The sequence below is a fragment of the Durio zibethinus genome, chromosome 12 (genome assembly GCF_047325235.1).
Source record: "Durio zibethinus cultivar Kanyao isolate XHJ-2024 chromosome 12, ASM4732523v1, whole genome shotgun sequence".
Taxonomy (NCBI): Eukaryota; Viridiplantae; Streptophyta; class Magnoliopsida; order Malvales; family Malvaceae; genus Durio; species Durio zibethinus.
In genome coordinates, this window is record NC_143173.1 from 24,433,526 (window position 1) to 24,457,394 (window position 23,869).

The following is a 23,869-nucleotide window of genomic DNA, read 5'->3' on the forward strand; positions in this document are numbered from 1 at the left end:
ATTTTTATTAGGGAAAAAATTCAAACAACGATTATAATTTTACCACATAATTGATAAAATAAAAATGACACAAAAAGTTACAAAAAAGCTAAAATAATAAAAAAGTTCTTAAACTTTATAATTTTACTTAAATAAACTCTTATATTTTTATTATATTTAAATAAAATTTTAAATTTTAATTTACACTTAAATAAATTTTTCATTTTTCATTTATATATAAATAAATTTTTAAAATTTTAATTTGTATCTAAATAAAATTTTAACAAAAATTATTCTTTTATTTAAAATAAAATTTATTTAAATAAAAATTAAAATATAAAAATTTATTAAAACATCAGAATAATTCAGGGATTTTAAAAAAAAATATTTTAGCTTGCAAAAACAATAGAATCCAATGGAATTTGTGGCAAAGGGAAAGCAAATTGTTGTTCAACTTGGAGGGGGGCTGCTAGGGTCCATTAACAAGGTACGGAAAAAATCCGACCATCTCTGACACGTGTATGAGGCGGATCCGCGAACACGTGTGAAATCGACAAGCTTAAAATTGGACGGACGCATCGAATGATGTTGCATTTATAAGGCACTGTCACCTTTCTTGTCTTCACTGAAAATGTTTGTAAAGTTTAAGGGCCCATTTTGATTTGGTGTGTGAATTTTGCCCGGATTGCTATGTATTTTTATTTTAAATGAAAAGAAAATTGTTGAAGCCAAGTGGGAAAGTATAAACGGGTTAATTTTGAGGCATGTTTTATGAATATTGTAATAAATAAAAATAGATTGCAAGCGAGAAATTGATCAACACAAAATCATGGTATTTTCTAGATCATTGGAAAGAATTTCTCACATACAATTGGATGATCACAAAATTGTTTTTAATGATTATTGCTTAAAATTTTTTTAGATATTTTAAAATATAAGTCTTTATCATTGATTTGCCACACAATAAACTATTTTTTCTTTGAAACAAAAGAAAATTGTTATATATATATATGTATATATATATACACATGGATTTGGCTTCTCTATTATTTTTTAGGATTATTTATAACCATTATATATTTTTATTTAGAGTATTTAGTGATTAAAAAATCATTATGATTTTTTTTATTAGAGGCTGTCAATAGATATCATGACATTTTGGATATTTGAGTTGACCTGACACCTGATATGTTTAGTGTCACATCAGTTCGGTCATATTATTGTTGTTTTCTTCAAGTTCCTTGCTTCCTATCACTACAAAAAAATGGTGTATTAGCGGCAATTTTATAACGACTTTTCACTTATAAATATCGTCAATTTCTGTGATTTTATAAAATTTAAGGCGTTTATTATTAAAACGTCATTAAATATTGAAATAGTATCGTTATTACTTATAAACGTCACTAAAGATAAAAATTAGCAGCGCTTATCGACTAAAATACCTTGAATAATCATTTTTAAAAAATTGAAGTGATTATTAAATGTATTTTTTTTTTTACAAAAAATACCTTAAATAATCCTCTCATAAAAAATGGATAAGAGATTATTGAAGGTATTTTTTATAGACAACGCTTTGAATAGTCTTCTCATAAAAAATAGAAGAATTATTGAAGGCATTTTCTCAATAATTCTCCTAAAAAATTGTAGAGGATGATTAAATACGTTTTTTGCACAAAATACCTTCAATAATCCCCTCATAAGGGATTATTAAAAGCGTTCCAGGCAAAAAACGTATTGAATAATTTGCTCATAAAAAATAAAAACGATTATTAAAGGCGTTTTTTATAAAAAAAAATACTTTTAATAATTTTTCTAAAAAATTGTAGAAGATTATTGAAGGCGTTTTTAGTCAAAAACACCTTCAATAAATCTCCTTGTCAATAAATTTATTAAAAATGGAGTAGCGTTGTTGGTTAGAGTATATAGTCATAAATTCGATCCTTCTTTTTAGTATTTTATGAATTTTTTAAGGGATTATTGAAAGTATTTTTGGCCAGAAATGCCAACGCCTTTAATAATCATTCAAAAAACCTAAAAAATGCTGAAGAGAAAGAGCAAACTTACAACCTTATGATTAATAATCGTATATTCTAATCGACAATGCTACTTTATTTTTGGCAAATTCATTGATAAAAAGATTTATTGAAGGCATTTTTTATCAAAAATACCTTTAATAATCCTCCACAATTTTTTAAGAGAATTATTAAAGGTATTTTTTTGGTAAAAAATATCTTCAATAGTCGTATCTATTTTTTATGAGCAGATTATTTAAGGTATTTTTTGTCCAAAACGCCTTCAATAATCTCTCATAAAAAATTGAAAGGAATTATTGAAGGCGTTTTCTACACAAAATACCTTCAATAATTCTCTAAAAAAGATGAAGGAAATTATTGAAGGTAGTTTTTTTACAAAAAATTTCTTCAATAATCCTTTTTAAAAAATTGGATGAGATTATTGAATGTATTTTTTGTTAAAAAATGCCATCAATAATCTTCTCTAAAAAATTGAAAGGGATTATTGAAGGTATTTTTGATCAAAAATACTTTCAATAATCTCTTCATCAAAATTTAAAGGGATTATTGAAGGCGCTTTTTTGTAAAAAAATCTTCAATAATCTCCTTAAATTTTGATAAGTAGATTATTGTAAAAAATTTGAGAGAATTATTGAAGGCGTTTTTTACCTAAAACGCCTTCAATAATCTTTTTTATAAATAGTGACATTTTTTTTTAAGTAAACGTTGCTATCGTGAAAAAATGATGCAGCTAAAATTTTTTCTCAAAATTTAAACCCCTTATTTCTTCTTTATAATTTTTTTTTCAGCTTTCTTCTTGAAAGAGAATGACGAGAAAAAAAATTCAAATCAAGAAGATTGACAATGTAGCAACAAGGTAAGTGACTTTCTCAAATAAGAGATGAAAACTTTTTAAGAAAGCTCATGAGCTTTCCACTCTTTACAATGCTGAGATAGCTCTCTTAGTCTTTTCAGCCATTGGAAAGCTCTTTGAGTACTCCAGCATAAGGTTGCTCTCACTTATCTTATATCTATATGTGAATGCTTTACCTTGATTCATGTTCTATCTCTGTTGGTTTAATATAGAAATCTTTGCTTGCTGTTCGATTTAATGTGTTGAATGTGCATGGGTGAGTGTGAAAGGAAGTGAGAAACGTAATTGTTTTGAAAAAAAATCTTTCGAATCAAGAGAACTGTATAAAAGTATAAATCCATGATAATTGAATGTACTTGAATCTTGTATTCTATTACAAAAAGAACTTCTTTTAATAATTTGTCAAAAGCTGAAGGGTTTTGGGGTGAGAGGCCATGGTTTCACATGAATATCTATATGATATTTGTTGATGCTTGTTTGTACTTTCCTTAACCTTGTTTAAGCCATATTTTATGACTAATCAGCTGTCTTATAAGAAGTTTATACTTTCCATATATCTTTCTTTATGCAACTTAGAGCACAAACTAATATTTTACTTTTCATTTTTCTTGTTAGAACCCGATCTGCTATCATTTTCATTTTTTCTCCAACCAAACAGCTTTTAATTTCAGCTTTCTTAAATGAATCTTGGTACAATTTTAGGTTTCCTACACACTTTTTGAATGTTCTTTAAGATTTTCATAATGAAATTTACAAATTCTTATGATTTTCTTTTCAAATTCTATAAAATTCACATTAAACTCAAATCTGGTTTCAAAATTGCACACTTGACCTATCTTTAGTCTTTTGATCAAAACTCATTGAATTCTACCTTGATTTATTTCAAAATTTTTTTCTAGATTTCTAGTTCATAAGCTATAATCTAGTAAAAATTTAGCCTCAAATTTCATTTGTACAAGTACAGTTAAATCTTCAAAATTAAGGTTGAATCCAGAAGACAAAAATAATTCATGCATGAGAACTTAATGAATGATGATCCTCTCTCTTTCTAGGCATTTGATTTGATTCTCTCATACTTTACATTCTTAGTTTTACATATTTACTCATTATTTTTTAATTGATTGCATTTATTTTCATGAATTCATTTGGTGTTTGGATAGATTTAGTTGTTAATGCTTTATTTTTCTCTATTTTAAGTATCACTTAAGTTACTAGTTCATTAAGTTGGTTTTTCTTTATTTTGCTACCATTTTCTTGTTGAATTTTATAGCAAACTTAATTGATGAATTGTAGCAGTTGAAAGGTGCATACTATAGACCTATAAACTTGGATTGATCTTCTATATTTTTTTCAATTACTTTCTAATGATTCCATGATGCAGTTTTTGCTACTGCTAAGTTTAAAAAAGCATTTATCTCTATAAACACAGTTGTACCATTAGTTCAAGGTGCAGCATAGTTAATTTATCCATTATACAATTTGTATTTCCCTTTTAAAACTCTGTTGCGTGATCATTTTATTTTGAATGATTGATTTATTTTCCTCTTGAAGCATTTGAATCCATTTATTTCTATGAATTTATTTACAAGCTGAAAATATGATTTGAAATGGTTTATCTTATAAAATTCATGAAATCAAATAATCTTTATATTTTTTCAATGCAATCAAACATGAACTTGATTGAAGATTTATCTTTCAGCCTTTCATATATTCTCATTCCTTCAAATTATATGGCACTGCATTTCATGTTTAACAATTTCATAATGATATATGCAAAATGGAAGAACTATAATTATGAAAGGCATTTTCGTGAAATGTACTCAAAGAAGGAGTGTACATCTTTTTGCTTTATGCATTTATCATGATCATTGGCCAAAAAATATATCTTAGTTTGTTGCTTTGGTTAAATTTGTTTCTCTGTTATTATGTAAGTAACAATGAGATCCTGTATATATTTCTTGATTTTATCTTACATTACAAATTTTATGATACTTTTTATAGCTTATCCAGTGATATTTTTCAATTAGGATGAAACATGAAGTTGTGGAGAAGATAAATGAAATGTATTGTGATGCATTTCTAACAGCATATTTTGAGATTCCTGGAGAAATGTTCTTTTTAGTAATGGAAGCCAAGAGGAGAAATAGGCGTTGTAGGCTCCATTCAAAGCAAGTGTGACTCCTTTCATAGAGTCTGTTGATGGGTAAAAGGAAAACAAATGCAAAGTGAAATGTTATTGTATGTATTAAATTTTATGTTACATGCATATTGAAATAAATTATGTATTTAGATATTTAAATATTTATAATATTCAGTTTATAAATTTAAATTCTTTTTTATTTCTTTTAACAGTTTTTATTTAATTATAATAAATATTAAAAGAAAATTTAAAAAAAAGTAAAATTTTTTATTTAGCGGCATTTGTATTTAAAAATACCACTAAATGTTGAATTTAGTGACGTTTATATTAGAAAACACCGTTAAATTTAGTGGCGTCTTTACTACAAATGCCGTTATTTTCAACATTTAGCAGTGCTTTTGAACACAAATACTGTTAAATTAGTAGCATTTTTTTATACAAACGTCACTAATTTAACGGTATTTTTATGATAAAAATATCACTAAATTAACGGCGTCTCAAAGATTCAAACGCCACTAATATAGTAGTGTTTTCCATATGCAAATGTCGCTAATATAGCGGTATTATTTAGATACAAATGCCGCTAATATAGTGACATTTTTTAGAAAATGTCACTATTTTTCGCGATGCGTGTATAACCGTTATTCCGAGTGACGTTTTTCACGAACTCCACAAATCTTTTAGTGACGTTTATTAATGCCGCTAAACATTAAAAAAATGTCACTAAAAACCTAAATCCCTGTAGTATATCTATAAATATAAACGTTCAAGTATTATTATTATTATAAGTTTCATCTTATTTTAATTGTTTTTTTTTCTCTCATTCCAACATTCTTTATCCTGATCTCTAACTTACATATCAGAATGCAAATGTAGAGAATCGTCTCTACTTTTGGATCTAACCGCTTTCTTTTTTTTCTTATCTTTTTAGGAAGAACCTCGGGTCGAAGTTCAGCACAAACAATTTTAATGCAAAAAAATTGTAATTTAAAAATTAAAAAATTTAAAATGCAAATATTTATATTTCATATTTATTAAATATATATATATATTACATTTAGAACAAAAATGTTATATTTGCATTTAGATAATTTTTTGGTACCATTTGTGATGTTAATGCCATTGGCCCAAATACCCTATCCTTCTGTTGCATTTCGAACTGATTTAACGTATCAGTATCAGGTGTCAGTGATACAAAGGCTAGTAGTAGTGTTAGTGAAGCAAACATTTTATCATGGAACAGTTTTCTGAAGTATGCTCATTTGCATGACACAGCTTGTTGAATTGCATGTAACAGCGTTTCCTCTGCAAAACCATTTTTTACCTCTTTCACCTAATTTTATCTTCTTTCATGAACACTATATATTGAGTACTTCGTTTTTATATAGTGAATTCACCCATTTTTTTATTCTCTTTTGGTAAAGTCAATTTCACTTTTGGTTTAACAGCATGGCACAATTTACACATGCATGTGGAAAATGATTGAACTTCGTATAGAATTGTGATCCTTATATAACCCATCTGAGCCACCGCAGAAGGTAAAAAACAATATGCACGTTTTGACAAAGTTATTATTTTCCTTTTGTTGACCAAGCTATCATTCTAGCTTTGGTTCTACCTTGGCTGCTAGTATTTGCTTTACTCTTATAATTGATGGGTTCTACCCAAAATGCCATGGTCAAGTAAATTTTACCTAGCAAAGAATTTTCTTTTGGATTAGTGATTATGATTTATTTTTTGTCCTATTACAATTTACAAGTAAGTCTTTTTACTTTCAATAATGGATTGACCAAACTTGTTTGATCACTGTTCTTTTGCAAAGAGAGACTTTTTATCTTATTTTTAAGATTTGAAATAATCTGCCTTCGAATAATATTAAAGAAAAGAAAAGAAAAAAGAAATTAGTATGTGACATGACATAAATTAAGGTTTTATCCATGATGATAAAGGAAGAATGATTGAAATTCCTTTTTTTCAGAGAAAAAAAGACAAATAAAATATATAAAGCTTGAGATAAGCACTAGAATAAACTTATTTTTGTGGGTTCTTGTAAGATATTAATATGCAAATGCATTATGGAACAACTGGTTTTGCAATAATTAATCAAGCCAGTTAGAAGCACTATTGATTGCTAACGAAGAAATCACTTAATAATTTATGACCGCAATATTAGCCACTAATTAACCAAAATCATATCCAATTGTCAACATATGAGTGATTTTTTGAAAGAATACTAAATTCGAAATTTTAATGATAAGAATTCAAATTTTGTCAATTTTATGAAAAATAGATTATTTTATTTTTTAAATCAAAACAAAATGTATCGTATTAATAACTTAAAATAAATGGTTAAAGATTATGCATTTAAAATGATATCAACAAACTATTACCATTTGAACTCAAATCTCAAACCTTTGCATCAAGGAAGAGGATCCTTGAGTAGGTAAAATGTTTTTGTTGTGGTTGGATTGCCACTACTACAATTCTCAGCAACGAACAAAACCAAAAATATATAAATAACAATTTTGAGTTACCGTTTTTTCTTTTCAGAGCTTACCTTTCCTTATCCCAAAGGCTGAAATTAATTTACCAATTTGAGTCAGAACAATTGTTATTTTTGAGAGAATTTTTGCAAGAACTGACGATCAGCTGCATCTGCAGATGAACTGTATAGAAAATCGAGCACTACTATTTCCTTTTCCTTACCTAACTTCAATAATGGAGGTTTTCTGTGAGTTTTATAGACAAAGCCAAGAACGTGTTTAATCGTAGCTAATGCAGTTTTTCCTGGGGAAGGAAGCCTATGTCTTTCTGTAACTGCTGCCTAACAGTGCTTAAAAAACCAGAGAGAGCTTTATATATATATATATATATATATATATATATATATATATATATATTACATAGAGAGAGAGCTTTACTAATATAATACTTGGGAATTTTGCCACAGAGGAAAGTGAAAATTTACCATATTATTATTATTTTTTAGATATGATATCTAATAAATTTAGGTTATGTTTGGTACATAAAATATAATAAGATAAGATAATATTATAAATATGATTAAATTAAATAATATTATTTTATTTTTTGTTTGATATATATATATAAAGATTATGATAAGATAATTTATTTATTTATCAAAATTATCTTTTCTCAAATTTTATACAATTTAAATTATTCATATAATTTTTAAAGGTATAATTGAATATATAAGTTCAATTTTATGGATTAACAATAATTTTTTCACTTAAGGAGGATTGAATAATCTTATGCCAAAAGGATATTAATCCTCATTGTAATCTCTATCTATTTTTTTAAATACAAATAAAATACGATAAAAAATTATTATCATCTTATCCTATTAGTAATTTTATGCATCATGATTTTAAAATTTAAAATTTAATATTTATAATCCCATTTCATCATATCTTCATGTTTCCGATCTTTTTTATAAAAATAATAAATAAATAAATAACAAATGTTTCACCCAAAAAAGGAAAATTAAACATAGCCAAATTTCATATGTATGCGTACCCATAGTTTTCTAACCGATTCAACAAATTTTTTTGTTGTGATCTCTTGCCATTTAACATTTTGAAGCTGTTTAAATACAAATAATATTAAGCAAAACATTTATAATAATATTAACCAATATATATATATATATATATATATAATATGAGGTGAAGTTGTGCCGAGTCAACATAAAATAAATAGTAAAATTAAATTAAATTAATCTTAAATTTTAATTTCAACCGTCGCTATCATTAAAATGGTTTCCACTTTCCAGCAAAAAAATGAAATGAAAAGAAAATTATTAATCAACTTTCAAATAAATAAAGTTGAAGGGCCGCCTATGATCATGAGTGCTTTCGCCACAGAATTTATACCTTAATTTCCCTAATGTTGGTTTGATATTATCTTCTTCCACTAATTACTTAATTATGTTTAAATAAAAAAATTAAACATTACTCTTATCAACAAGTAATCATATATTTATAAGCTTAGAAAAAAAAAGTAATCATATAAAAGAAAATGATGTGAATCCATGTAGCCGAAGATTCTCAACCAAAAAAAAAAAAAAAGGAAAGAAAATTATGAGTTAGAAAATGAAGAAGCTAGCTAAAAGGCAAAAGCACACTAGGTGAATTTAATTATGATAATTTTGTCGCTAATTATGGATTGTGCATGAATTATTTAGCTTGGCTTGTTCCCCGACAAGTTGAAGTGATTGAAATTATAATAACATAAAAAGACAACGGACGTGAAGTTATGTGGAAGAGCAAGGCAAAGGCATGCATGAACACTTCATATATATAATAATATAATTTGTTTTTATAGGCTTTGGTTTGCTTGTCTTTTAAGGATTCTTGAGCCTGGTAAAATTTTGCCTGGTTTATTATTACTATTTTTTTTCAAATAACTTCTCAAATTAGGTGATGAGCTTCGCATATTCCTAATTTGTTATGAATAAAATGAATAAATATAAATCCATTTCTCCCACCCCCCATGCAGCAGGTATCCAATGCTGTATAATGAGGGACATATAGCAATTATTTGTCAATTAATATTTACATAAAACATTTGTATAGTTGTTGCTGATTGTCTCAAACTATAAATGTTTTAGATATAGACTAGCTATCACTATTAAATTATCAATTTTCAAAAAAGCTAATCGTAAGCCTTTTTAATTATTAGGTTATATAAAATATTAGATGAAATTATACACGCCTTGATCATTAATATTTTTCAACTGCTTTATTAAATTTAAAATCTATGAAGATTTTTTTACTCTTGAGATTGTAGAAGGATTGAACTTTATTAATAAAATTAAAATTTTAATATTTTATAAACAAATTACATAATTATTGATTGTAATGAAAAATATTATCATAATTGATAAAAGGGAGGTTGGTGAGCAAAATTGTACATTTGGTTTTACGGATAATTACTACTTTTAAATTTATGATGTAATTTAAAATTTGAATCAATATCAACTTATCAAATGGAATTGTACTGTCTCATGTACCATTTATGATGTTCTATGATTATGAAACCTTTTCTCTTTTTTAAAAATAATAATTAGCTAAGTAGCTATCATTTAACATCATAACATGCGTCTCCACACCCCCCCCCCCCCAAAAAAAAGCATATTAATGCAATATTGTGAAGATATAAAAAATGAAAATTAAAATATCAAGATGTTGATATCTAGTATTTAACTTTGCTCCATAAACCTTTTAATTAGGATAATTATTGAAGCATATCATTTTCTCAAACATGTTAACAATTATTTATGTAAGCAATGGAATTTGGACACTATCATTATGATAAAATATATAAAATATATATATTATTAAACAAAGAATGAAATAAATATCTTTAGAAGGTTTAACTATAATTACAAGAAAGTGAAACCCACTTGCTAAGCAAAATGAAAGGCAAGCCCCACATCCATGATGGGAAAATTTATTATTATTATTATTGCATATCTTTATTTAGTAAATTTTTTTTTTTTACAAAAAAAATTTATTGACAGGAAATTGGAGTAGCAGAGGAAATTTTAAGAGTCATGAATCAAATTCTATCTTTGCGAGAATTTATATGTAAAAAATAATGGGTAACCAGTTTAGATTAAACCTTAAATTCTATTTTAGTTAAATTGTATAAATGAAAAAAAATAGAAAGAGATTCAATTGTTAACTTCTCTTTTTAATGATTAAGAAAGGTGTATCGATTTTTATTTTCTCTAAGGAAAGATTTAAAATTTTGAATGAATGTTGTGTTAATCTTGTTTTTTTTAGAAAGGCATAGCCTTATAAAGCAAAATGGCAACTCCCAACCATATATCCAAGGCATGAGGATTAAATTAGATTAATTTTTGTTTTACCTAATGAATGTTTAGATCTCTTTGAACAACTAAACTAATTATTAGTGCATGTGTAAGAAATCTGAGTATATCAATTAGCATTGGATGAGATATATACTTGTATTTTGGCATTGCTCAAACCCAATAACGATAAGCCATCGATTATATTATCAACTAAAGGCAAATGAAAAGTTGGAATTTAGACTTGGAGATATCAAATTCGGGTCTTATAATATGAAATGGATGGAGACTTTTAGATGAGAAACCCTAATTAGCTCTCAATTTTGGGTCAAAACTCAATCAATCTCCACATAAAAGAAAAAAAAAATTGAAAAACGAGTATCTAAAGAGAAGGAAAGCAATTACTTCAGAAAGTGATAAAAAATCAACATACTTCTTCGTTTAAAGTGTTGAGGGGTAACGTGGCAGGCAGGACTGGGTTCCTGGCTGTCAAACATTCATTCTTTTTCATAAGTTCAATTTCATTTCATCATAGCTACAAAAAAGTAGCCACAAAAACCCACTCAAAAATGGAGTGGGTCACTCTTATCGAAACGACTTGTTTTTGTTTTTTGTTTTTTTTTAACAGTGCCGATATATAAAAGAAAAATCAAATCCCATTTTCAAAATCTATTGTTTTTTTTTTTTTTTGGCTTTTAAATTAAAGTTGATTATGAAAATGATTCGTCACGTTAAAAGAAAAAAAGGTGAAGGGTACGAATAGGATTACGACCAATGGACTCCTAACTGGGACGTGGTGGTTACATTTTAGCAGTAAAAAATATATATAAACTATAAACTTTTTTTAAAAAATCATCTTACTTAATATAAATATAGATTAATTATCTTTTTTAATTTAAAATAATAGAAATCCATAAGGATTAATTCAATTGATAAATAAAAAATTCTATTTTTTATAAACCAAAATTTAATTTTTATGAAAAATATTTGTACAAATAAAATTTCAAAAAATCGAATCAATGTAAAAAGTACATTTTTAGGGATTTTGAACAAAGAATTAGATTCAAGTGAAATTTGAAGATGCCAATATTATTAAAAAAAATTTATCATTATACCCTTATTGGTGGAAAAATAAAAACTCCAGTTAGGATAGTTTATTTTAGTAATTATCAAATCAACAAATTTTCAGCTGTGGTAAAAAATCAGTGGTAACTAGTAAATATTTATAAAAAAAAAAAAAAGGAACATTTATTATTGGGCAGTAAAAAACAAACAGAAAGAGATAAAAAGGCAATTAAGCTGAAAGGCATTGGATAGGAGCGTCAAAGATCGGGTTAAGATCCGTCTCTGTAACTTAGTTGGCACGCGCGGTCTTCTCCTTTTTTGTCCTTCTCTTCTCGTTTCGCCTTTCGAGAATTTCTCCTTTTGTACGTGAGATACTCAAGCGTTGACGATATTTTGATCTCGTCAACGCTACTTGCTTCAATTAAGAAGATTATGATTATGGACCACACAAAGAACTCGCTTTCTAAGACGGACATCTGTCAAAAAGAACTTGTCTGCCACGTGGCAATATTCAAAGGTGAGTATTATGAGTTTTTTTTTAACGAGTTTAAGGAACAATTTTTGAGGAATAGCATCTTTATTAATAAGTTATTAGTTCAATTTATTGAAATTAATTTTTTTATATAAAAATTTTGTATTCAAATTTAATCAATAATTATTTATTAAAATTATTTAAAATTTTTTTTATTTTTAATATTAAATTATTAAATATAATATATTTTATTTAATTTGAGGAATTCGATAATTTATTTATCTTAATTTTTTTAAATAAGTATATTATATTTATTTTATATTAAATATATATAATATAAAAATTATTATATTATAATTTATTAATATTAAATATAAATTTTTTATTAAATTTATATATAATATTTTAATAAAATTTTAAAATATATTATTTTTATATGGTATTACCTTGTTTAAGATTAGAAAGAATGTTTAAGTCACTTCCATTATGATTACTTATATATTGGGTACCTTTTTTTTTTTTTAAGTGGATTGGGTTTGAAGAAGAAAGGAAGGACCATGCCCAAAGTTGTACCACAGGTAGTTCCTAGTGTGCTTTAATTATGTGAAAGTACTCTTGCATCTAGCTGTAAAGTTTAAATTTTTTTGGCTTACATGGTTCTAAGACAAAATTTAATGATGATTAAGTTTTAATGACTCAACCTATTACCATGTGTTGGACACCTCATTGAAACATTGACCCTTCCTTTACGTTTCCAGTGTTGTCTTGTAATGAGTTGTAAAAATAGAGTAACTGTTTTAAGCTAAAGCTTAGTCAAAATAATATATTGCTTTCTTTCAAGGATAAAACAAGGTGTTTCATATTTTATTAGAGCATTTAAATATTTGAATTAGTGATTAATACATGATATTTTATAAAAAATAAATTTCAAAATTTTATTTTCAAATCAAAACTATGTATTAAATATGGTTAAAATAATAACAAATTTTAAAGTTTATCATTTTATTTAGATAAATATTTATATTTTTATTATATTAAAATAAACTCTTAACTTTTAATTTAGATTTAAATAACATTAGATCTGATAATTTTTGTATTCGTATCGTGTAAAATATTAAAATTTATAAATTCGTACTATATTTTATACGAAAATTATGTATTATAATTCTTATTGATAAGAAAATATAAAATATATATTTTTAATTTTATTAAATATATATATAATTATTGTTAAATTTTAAGTCGTATTATTTTCGTATCTTATATTTATACTATATTCATGTCGTGTCACCATATTGTGTTTTAGATTATCAAATCTAAATAAATCTTTTATATCTATTTTGTATATAAATAAATTTTAATTTTTTTATAAGTATTTAAATGAACTCTTAATATAATATATGATACATGTAAGACATCAATTTCTTACGATCATAAATGCTTAAAGTAAAACATTTACTCATTAAAATAGTCAATTTGTACAAAATTAAAGAGAATTAGAAAATAAATTAAAATAATTAATTTAAATAATAATTTATTTAGATACAAATTAAAGTAGAAAAATTTATTTGAGTGAACTAAAAGTATAAAAATTTATGTAGGTAAAGGAATAAAATTCGAAATTTTTTTTTTAGCTAAGTGATAGTAAAATTAGCTTTTTTTTTTTTTTTAAATTAAAAGCGATGAGTTAAAATTTTAAACCTAATTCAAAAGATAAAAAAAAAATATTGAAGATATTAATTAGAAATCGCCACATTCTCATGAAAAGAATATTAAAATATAATTCCATACTAAATACTAATTTCAAAGAGCAATTAGCATTTGCCTCGTTACCATGCTACCTTATTTATCAAAAAATGACAAAGTGAGTGCAATTTGGCTTTAAAAAAATGGACAATTTAAGCATGGCAAACAAAAGAAAGAGAGCCTCAACTAATAGCCACGATGAAAACGAGCCAACCACGGCCATGGCTGGTTCTTAAAATCTCGGGAAAGGTGTTAAGGACGTGGAAAGATCCTTTCGGTTCTAGCCAGCCAGCCGGCCAGCCGGCCAGCCAGCCAAGCAGCGCAGATCCCTCAAGTCCTGTGACAAACCCTGTCTCTCCCCTGTTTCTTTTTGCATTCACATATTAACCCAGTAATTGTTATCATAGAGAAAAGACAATGTCACTAATATTTTTTTTCTTTTACACTGCCAGCAATCAAACACTGTATTTTGCAGTCTGTAAGACAAAAACAAATCCAAATTTTACTTACTTTTATCTCTTTCTCTGTTAAAACACGTCGACAATGGAGAGAGATATGAGGAGACACCAGATCCTGTCCTATATAACTTAAAAGTACTGCCTTAAGAACACCTATAATATGCTGGTTTTGCTGTTTTATTGTAAATCTTAGGAGTATTGTTTTATAATAATTTCTTTATCATCATCTTGCCTCGATATTGTAAACCTCAAGATTTGAATCGGGAACTCTCCTCATTCCTTCCTTTCTCTCTCTATATTTCTTTATGTTTTGTTCTTCCCTGGCTAACTATATTTGTATGCCAACTTGTTCTGCTTCAAAATCTTCTCTTTTGCTTTTGCACTACATTTTTCTGGTTAAAAGTTGAAACTCCTTCAAATCTTTCATGGTGCTGAAATCCATAGCTTGTTGAGATTGTTCTTTTTTATTGTTTTTTTAAATTTCTTTTGATGATGGGTCAAAAGCATTTGCACGAGTTACTTCAAGAGGATCAAGAGCCATTTCTTCTGAAGAAGTACATTGCTGACAGGCTTTGTCAATGGAAGAAACCATCACCTAAAACTCTTCTTCAAATCAAGAAACGAAAACCCATCTCTCAAAACTCAAACTTTCCTTCAAATTTCTGCAAAAACGCTTGCTTTTTCTCGTTCCATGACTCACCCGACCCGAGAAAGTCTCCATTGTTTGAATTTCCATCCCCAGCTAAAAGCCCTTGTAAAAGCCCCAATGCCATATTTCTTCACATCCCAGCAAGAACAGCAGCTCTTCTTCTTGAAGCTGCTCTCAGAATTCAAAAACATTCTTCATCAAAAACCAAACCGCAGAACAAAAACAATGGCAGTACTTTTGGCTTATTTGGTTCCATTCTAAAGAAGCTAACTCACCGTAACAGAAACCGAAAGCATGAAATAGCTAATGTTCGAGCTAAAGTTTCAATCAAGGACATTTTAAGGTGGGATTCAACTGTGGGCAAAAACAATCTAAGTCAAAGGAAAATATCTTCGGCAGTGGAAGAGAAAAGTGGTTCTGTAATGGGGTTTTCTTGTTCTTACGCTGGTAGGCCAAGCAGTGCTCATTGGTCAGAAAGCAACGAAGAAAAATCCTTGGATATGGATTTGGATACTTCCAGTAGCTATAGCCAGTCCGAGGATTTTGAAGAGATTTTCATGGCCAAAGATGTTTTACGTGATAGCCCAGCTTTTGCTTCTTGTGATAAGCAATTTTGTGAAAGCCCTTTTCACTTTGTCCTTCAAAGAAGCCCTTCTTTTGGTCACCGGACACCTCTCTTCTCTTCCCCGGCTACATCCCCAAGTCGCCACCATAAAGAGGTTAGTACATTTAATTGAGAGATTAGTGATAATAAATGAATTAATCAATTGTTTAATTAAAAAAGCAACTCTTTGTTTAAACCTTCTTCCTTTTGGGAGTATTTGAGTGAACTCGTGACTAAGGTGACCGAGTTCTCTAACATGCTTGAACTGTCGGCGATCGTAATTAACTTCGCTGCAAAGTTTGGCCCGAATTTGATTTGAATTGACAGATATGCCCATCCTAGTCTTGGCTCTTTCTGTTTGGAAGGTTTCCATTAGTTTGACAAGTTTTGAGGGTAATATGTCATTTAGTCTTTTATCATGAACACTTTCTTGTAATGTTTGTTAAGTGTACTTTATGGTCATGCGTCTGCCATGCAAACCTTTTTTTTTATTAAGCGTCCGTCCAGTAATTAATTTCTCAGAAAGGACAAGCCCGTTTTTGTTTTTTCTGTTGGATCCCATCAACAAAATCAGACAACTGTTTCTAAGTTACTATATTCAGCGGCATTTTTTTTTAACAAATTACCATATTGAAAAATGTTGTCTGAAGAATAACATGTCTTAATCAGAGGTTTTTGTTCTGGACTGTAACAGGACAAAGAAAATTATGCAGTAGAGAGCTTAAAAAAATTTCAAGTAGAAGAAGAGGAAGAAGAGAAAGAACAATGCAGTCCTGTTTCCGTTTTGGATCCTCCATTCGAGGATGATGACGATGGACGTGTGGATGATGATGATGAGAACAATTTCGATCTTGAATGCAGCTATGCAATAGTACAAAGTATGTACCATTCCTTCTGGTTTTGTGAGGTCTTTATCAGTCAGCTTAGCTGTTATTACATATTCATGCATTTGCTCAGCTGAGGCATGGTTTAATTGATAGCTAAATATAAACATCTTAAATATCCATATAAAAAGCTGTTGATCAAATATTTTGGCGAGATAAGATTTCGCAAATGAATACAGCTTTTGATGATGATGACGATGACATATATGTGGGATCCATGGAAATTTTGTTGCCATATAGAGTTGATTGTGTACATTCAAGTTAGGTTAAAGTGACCTGTCGATGAAGCAGATATTAGTGTTTGTCATAACTTCAAGTGTGACCCACATATCAAAGTTAGGAGATCTGTCTTAATTGTGATTTTACCCTTGAAAATTTTCAGGGTTTATTTTGAAAACTTCATGCTTTTGATGATTCAAGCCATTTGTTTCTTCTGTTGGAAAACTTAAAAAATTTGGCAAAGACAAGTTAATTTTAAGCTGATTGCTTCATGAGGCAAAAGGCGTTTAAGCCATCCCTTTTGCAACTAGAAGGAAGTATTACATATACATCAGTCACTTCTACTTTCAAAATTGAAGGCTTGGGCAGTTTGAATTGAATTCAGATGCAAATATAGGCCTGAAACCAGAAGAGTCTGGTCACTCCTTGTCACTGTCATAACTTTGCTTATGCCCTTCTCTTTAATGGTGGAACCCATTGTCACAGTTAACTCGGATTCATGAATATGTCAATCATCGTGCCCTTATTCATTTCCTTTTTTTATCTATTCCTCTCTGGATTTATCTTTGTTGTTTTGAAATATTGTCAGCATCCTTCATTCTGGTGGAACCCATTGAATTTTAAATCCTTTCCTTGATTAAAGCTCTAAAACATTAATGACTGGTGATTATCCTCTCTCAACTGTTATTTCAAATAGATGGAAAAACCAATAGTGTAAAAAAATCAAAACCATTGCTTATCTTAATTATTGTAGGAGCTCTTTATCAGTATATTCATGTCCTTTTTGATTTTCCTCGTTTTATCACCAGAAGCAAAGCAGCAGCTACTGCACAAACTTAGTAGATTTGAGAAACTGGCTCAACTGGACCCAATTGAACTTGAGAAAAGAATGTTAGAACAAGAACAAGATGATGATGATGATGACAATGGTATATGTGACCTAGAGGAAGAAGAGGAATTCGAGCACGAGTCAGCTTCATCAGATAGTGAAATGAATGTCAATGGCTTTCTCAAACGAGTGCTTAAATCAAGTTTCCACAATCTAAGACATACACCAGAAGGCATGAAGAGGCTAGTATCAGATCTCATTGCCGAGGAAAAGACACAGCAGAACTGCTACATTGATAGAGAAGTGGTGGCTAAAAGGGTTTGTAAAAGGCTGGAGTCATGGAAGGAGGTGGAATCAAACACAATTGACATGATGGTGGAACAAGATTTCAGAAGAGAGCTAGTTGGTTGGAAGAGAAATCAAGAGCAGATCGGAGAGACAGCATTAGAAGTTGAATATGCCATCTTTGGATTACTGATAGAAGAATTGTCAGAAGAACTAGTTTGTTTAACTGGGGTTTGATGGGGAAAAATTTTGAAAAAACTAAATTGTCAAAAATGAATTCTATTTGGTTTCACTTTCTTTCATTTTTTTTTCCTCTCAAAATCATATATTAATTAGAGGAGTACAGTCTGACTTGCTTTGAAATGATAGGCTAAGTAGAAAGATGTATGGAGGTGAAAGCAAGAAGGATGTTAGAATAGCAGGTACTATGTATATGCAATCATCTATTTACTGGGTGTAATGGTGTAATATGGATCCTGTTTTTAATGAGATATGAACAATTCCTAGCTCTATATATTTAATAACATATTTTTCTACATCAACATTATTCTTTACTGTCGACTGATGTTTGGATCAGTTGACATAAGATTTTTGCTGGCACTTGGAGTTAGCAGGTTCGAATGAGTTCACGTGCCTAAAGGGATTTGAGGTTTAAGGTAAATTAGAGATTTAAAAAACATTGTTTTAATTTTCTCTATCAACAGATCGCACGGGTGTGGATATAAACAAAATTTTACTAGCATGAGAAAATTTTGCATGTTTGAATTTCCCTTACCTTAAATATTAGGTTACCCTTTGATCTTAATATGCAGAACATATCTGCTTGCTAAAATGTCTGAAACTGTAAAGTTATTATTTCTTCTTATTTTTACAGTAGTATCACTACAACAGAATCCTCTCAGCAATTAGTGATCAGGGTTTGATCAAACAATGAGGAAAGGCAAAGCTTGTGGCTGCCTTGTACTGAAATGAATAGCAACATTGAACAAAGGAATATGACAATAATTTAGCTATTTTGAAGAATCATTTTCAGAATTTTGTAATTTTGCAGAATCACTTGTCCCCTGGTAAGGGAAAACACTGATAATAATTCTGGAGAAAGATCCAAAGCATTGGCAAAGAAATTTCAACCAAAATTGAATAAAAAGATTCATAATTCATTCAATAATTAATGGTTACAATACAAGCAATATCACTTCACCAATCTGATTAAATACTTCAGCCAAAGGTGGCAGTCTCTCAATGAAGCTCCCCTCCAATACTTCATATGGTCATGTCTTGGCTCAACTGCAATGTAAATTTCTTGATTGTACTTTGTCTATTGTCTAGTCCCATCTGACACATTGACAAATAAACATGATTTTGAGTGACTGGACATGAAAACCTAGTACTAAAATCTTGCAGCTTGACCCATTACTGAGGAAAGCATCGAAAAAGAATCCAATAGTGGGCTTAAAAATAGTGGAAGCCGCCCACTTGGAGGGCCCAACTAATTATAAAACCACTACAAGTTTGATCTTGTTAATTTTTATATGCATTTTTTTACTACAAGTTAGAATAATTTTTCTTTTGAAATTACAAAAATAAAAAATTACAATCATAATTATTATATTTATACATAAAAATTTATTAAACCAATCAATAAGTAAAAATTTAACCAAATAAATTCAACAAAAAATTAAATCAAATCTACACAAAGTAAAACTTAATTTAAGATCTTAGAGTTTTAAGTTGAACTTTTTTTTAGATAAAATTTCGTTAATTAGTCCTATATTTCATATTCTTTGCCCATTTCTTTAGATTGCAAGATTATTCTTTTTTTTATAAATGCATGAACATCGTCTTTTTTTAACTTAATAAAAGTAAAAAAATAAATAAATGAAAGAAATGTATATTATATAATAAAAAGTAATTTTCTTCTATCTAATAAATTTCGCTGTGTCTATATTCAAATTTAAACATGAAATTTCAAAAATGAAATGTTAAGTTTAAATGTTGTGAGGTTCCTTTGAAGACTTTTTAAGTTAGACATGTAACTTTTGTCACTGTTTATAAAAATAACAAAAGCTTGACCAATTGACTAGGAAGAAATAGCGTAGGTCCAAAGGGGTGGTCCAAGTTTTCAACAGCATGTGATTTAATCAAAATGCAATTAATGGATTTTTTTTTTTGGGGGGGGGGGGGGTGTTCTTTTTCAATTTTTGACCATGTCAATTCTTTGGAAAATGGCTGATGACATGGATGATGACGTGGCTGGGTTGAGTATGCATGTATGATGTTTGTAAATTGTGGGGTTGGATAAAAAAGAATGCTTCTCCCCTTGTGGAAAATTGAAAAATACAAAATGAAATTCTTTGTCACTTTTGAATTTTGATGCTCTGCTTGTCAATTTGTCATTTCTTATCCCAATAGACAAATGAAATAACGTTGAATATGGTCCACAAAAATAGTATTTTAGGCTAAATAACTTTGCCAACTAACATGATTGATTTAATAATTTCCTCAAACCAAAATAATAATTTAAAATTTAATTTAATTAATTCATACAACTACTCAAAGATAATATTTAATGAAGGTTTTAAGTTAAAAAGTTAAAATTCAATCTTTTAATTTTTATTTTTAGATTACGATATTTTTCTAACAAAATGAAATGCAAAAAAAAAATAAGACAAATGAAATTGAATTGATATAAAAAATTCAATTTATTTGAAAATTTAATCATATTATGCAAATGATTACTCTCTCATTTTTCACTTCATTCACTCTACGTGAAAACATGAAAAAAAAAGGTTAGAAGATATACTGATAATTAATTGTCATTAAAGATCATTCAATAATAAGCCATGACTTACTAAATAGTGTGTTTTACCATTTGGGTTTGATTCAAATTGTAAAAATAAAGTAAAATTTAGGAAAATATTTTAAGTTTAAACTTACTACTTTTTTCTTCAATTATAAAACTATTTTGAAAATGTTTTAATTGTGATTCTAACATCTAGCCTAATACTATAAAATTACATAGAGATTGTATATTCATGAGGTTTAATCCGGTTTGACAGAGAAAAAAATTTTTTTTTTATCGTTTAGAATTTAATCTTCATAAAACACGATTTAATTTTTTAGGGTAAAACTTTAAAATAATTAAATTGTAAAAAATACATTTTTTAAAATTATTTGAAAAATTAAATTCAAATAAAATTCGAAGATATCCGAATAATATTATAAAAAAGTGTATAATCCAATTATTTAGATAAAATATTTTCGTCAACACATGCACTGTTTCTTCTAACTTTCCAAATTAATAAAAAAAGTAAAAAGGTGTGAAAAAGAAGCCGCCATATAATACTTGCACATTCCATACGTTCCTTTTGTGGTTTTCATTTTTTAATTCATAAAATGGCAAAAGTTCTTGCTAAAAGGAACAGAGTGACGGGACTAGAACGCACACGTTACATGTTTTTATCAAAATTTCTAAACCATCAGATTAAGAATCAGAATGCACCTTTTGCGGTTTTGCCAATATAACAAATTATTCTTTCTAGCTTTTGAATTTTAATTACCTATATACAGACACGGTTGTAATACTAAGCGTCCTAGCATGTACGAACCCTAAATTTCTTTATTTATTTCATGTTGCGAACATGCTCTCACGAATAATTTCATTGTTTCAACTTAAAATTTGTTGTTTTAAGTTTTTCGAATATGGGGTTTTTGAATGCTTCCGTCTTGTTTCGTACGAAGAATCATTTCCTTTAAAAATGCAATTTCAATTCAATGAATTTGTCGGAAAAAGAAAGAAATTTATTGTGAATAATATCAATATTCAATATTTCAACATTCATGAGTACAACTTTTGTAACAAAGTATATAACTATATACTTATCATTAGACATAAATTTTAAGAGTTGTTATTAATTTTTTTATTTAAATATGATTGATTACTTGATTGAATTTGTCTCACTTTAAAGAAATGTCTCAAACTTGATTTGGATATTTTTAAAAGGTATATTCTAATTTACAAAATCAGATTTTAGGTTTGAGAGTATAATTACGTGTGAGAAAAGTTATAACATTCTCAATACATCTATCTAAAAGATGGTACCGATTTGATTTTAAATTATCCAAGCCATGAAGTCTCTTTATAATTTTACTATATAATTTAATTATTAAAAATTAATTTTAAAATTACTCTAATAATTTGATAGTAATTTAAGATAATTTTTTAACTTCAGAAGTATTTACGGTGATTAGTATTTTACATTGAAGAGTTTTTATTGTTAGATTCATTAAAATTTTTTGTAAAAAACTTTAATTTGTGAAAATAATTTATTCTCGAAAATATATTCTAATATGTTTTTAAGATTTTTTTATAAAGAATTATCATCTAATCTGTTAGTAAAATTTTTTAAAAAATATTTTTTGAAAAATTTATTAAGTCTTTTAATAGTTTGGTAAGACTTAATTTAAAATTTAAATCTTTCAATAATTTGATAAGATTAAAAAATACTTTTTAAAAACTTTTTTTAAAATTTGAAAGAAAAAAAATTAAAATAAACAAAAATTATCATGCAATGCAATTATGTAATATATTTAATAAAACACACAATAAGTATAAAAACATGCAATTGTATATTTAAAAAAATTGTGCAAATATATTAAATTCATGCTAAAATAATATATTATTATCACATTAATTAAAACAAACATAACAAAAATATAAATATAAAAATAATATATATATACATAAAAAAAATCAAAAATCAAACTAGAAAAGAAAAAAAAAAAGACAAACCTAATGCCAGTGTCAAAAAATTCAAAAAGGTGCCAAAAAGTTCAAACTTCCTAGAAACAATTAACAAACCCAAAAAAAGGTCGTCATGGTATCCCTTTAACCATCGTTACTCCACCGAAAAACTAATAAAAAAATCCAAAAATATTAAGAGAAACCATAAAAAAAATTTAGAAATTCAAACTTCTTAAAAAAAACCTCAAAAATTAAAAGTTCCCTAGAAATACAAAACAAATCACCAAATAACCAAAATCAAAACTCAGAAATTAATTTCCAACAAAATCCAAATTTCCTAAAATTATTCTCAACTTTTCAAAAGAATTCCCAACTGCTAAAAAAACCCCATACTCAAAATAATCCCCAAAATTCTCAAAAAAACCAACTCAGAACAAAGTTCAGAACATCAAAACCCAAAATCTAGAAATCCAAATCAGACGTTCCCTAAAATTAAAACCTAAACCTCGAAAACTATTATTGCTTGGAATTTTTTTCCTTCATTTTTTGTGTCATTGATTTTCTGTGTCTTATAGGAATTTAATGCCTCTCCAAGTTGGAAACAGATCAAAAAAGGATTTTATTGTGATTCTGTGATTTGATTTTGAGTTTCTTTTTTTACAAGATTTGGTCTTGCATGAATCAAGTCAAAATCCCTTGTTTTTTTTTTTTTTTTTACTTTTTTGAGAAAAAAGTAAAATTAAATTAAAAAATTGAATAAAACCAAATTAAAATTAAAATTTTTCTATTGGGCTCGAAGCTTCCCAATTGGGCCCAATTTATGGTCGAAAGCCTATTTTTTATCTCAAAAAAATTCTTTGCACAATTTTTGTGAAATAGGAATTGCACAATTTTTGTGAAATAGGAATTGCACAAAGACATAAATACCTATTACGTCCTAGCCTAAATTAATAAAAAAAATCCTCTAAATAGAGGCATGTGGCTTTCAAAAAAAAAAAACTTCAAATAACTCTTTTAAACAGAGGCTTAACTATTTAAACTAAGAAATAGACTCTTCTATACAGAGACTAAACAAC

The 23,869-nt window shown here is 27.6% G+C and overlaps 1 protein-coding gene across 1 annotated transcript; it reads left to right on the forward strand.

Moving 5' to 3' along the window:
• The first annotated feature begins 14,198 nt into the window (after positions 1-14,198).
• LOC111296645 (uncharacterized) lies at positions 14,199-18,591 on the forward strand. Its single transcript, XM_022891043.2, has 3 exons — positions 14,199-15,947; positions 16,527-16,710; positions 17,745-18,591. The coding sequence occupies exons 1-3, from the start codon at positions 15,069-15,071 to the stop codon at positions 18,284-18,286; spliced, it is 1,605 nt and encodes a 534-aa protein (XP_022746778.2). The 5' UTR covers positions 14,199-15,068; the 3' UTR covers positions 18,287-18,591.
• Positions 18,592-23,869: the final 5,278 nt, after the last annotated feature.

Bases quoted from the DNA above. Each gene is read 5' to 3' on its own strand.
- LOC111296645 (XM_022891043.2), top strand. From the start codon at position 15,069: ATGATGGGTCAAAAGCATTTGCACGAGTTACTTCAAGAGGATCAAGAG. The intron at 15,948-16,526 runs GTTAGTACATTT...GGACTGTAACAG, and splicing joins CAAGTCGCCACCATAAAGAG to GACAAAGAAAATTATGCAGT. The intron at 16,711-17,744 runs GTATGTACCATT...TTTTATCACCAG, and splicing joins CAGCTATGCAATAGTACAAA to AAGCAAAGCAGCAGCTACTG.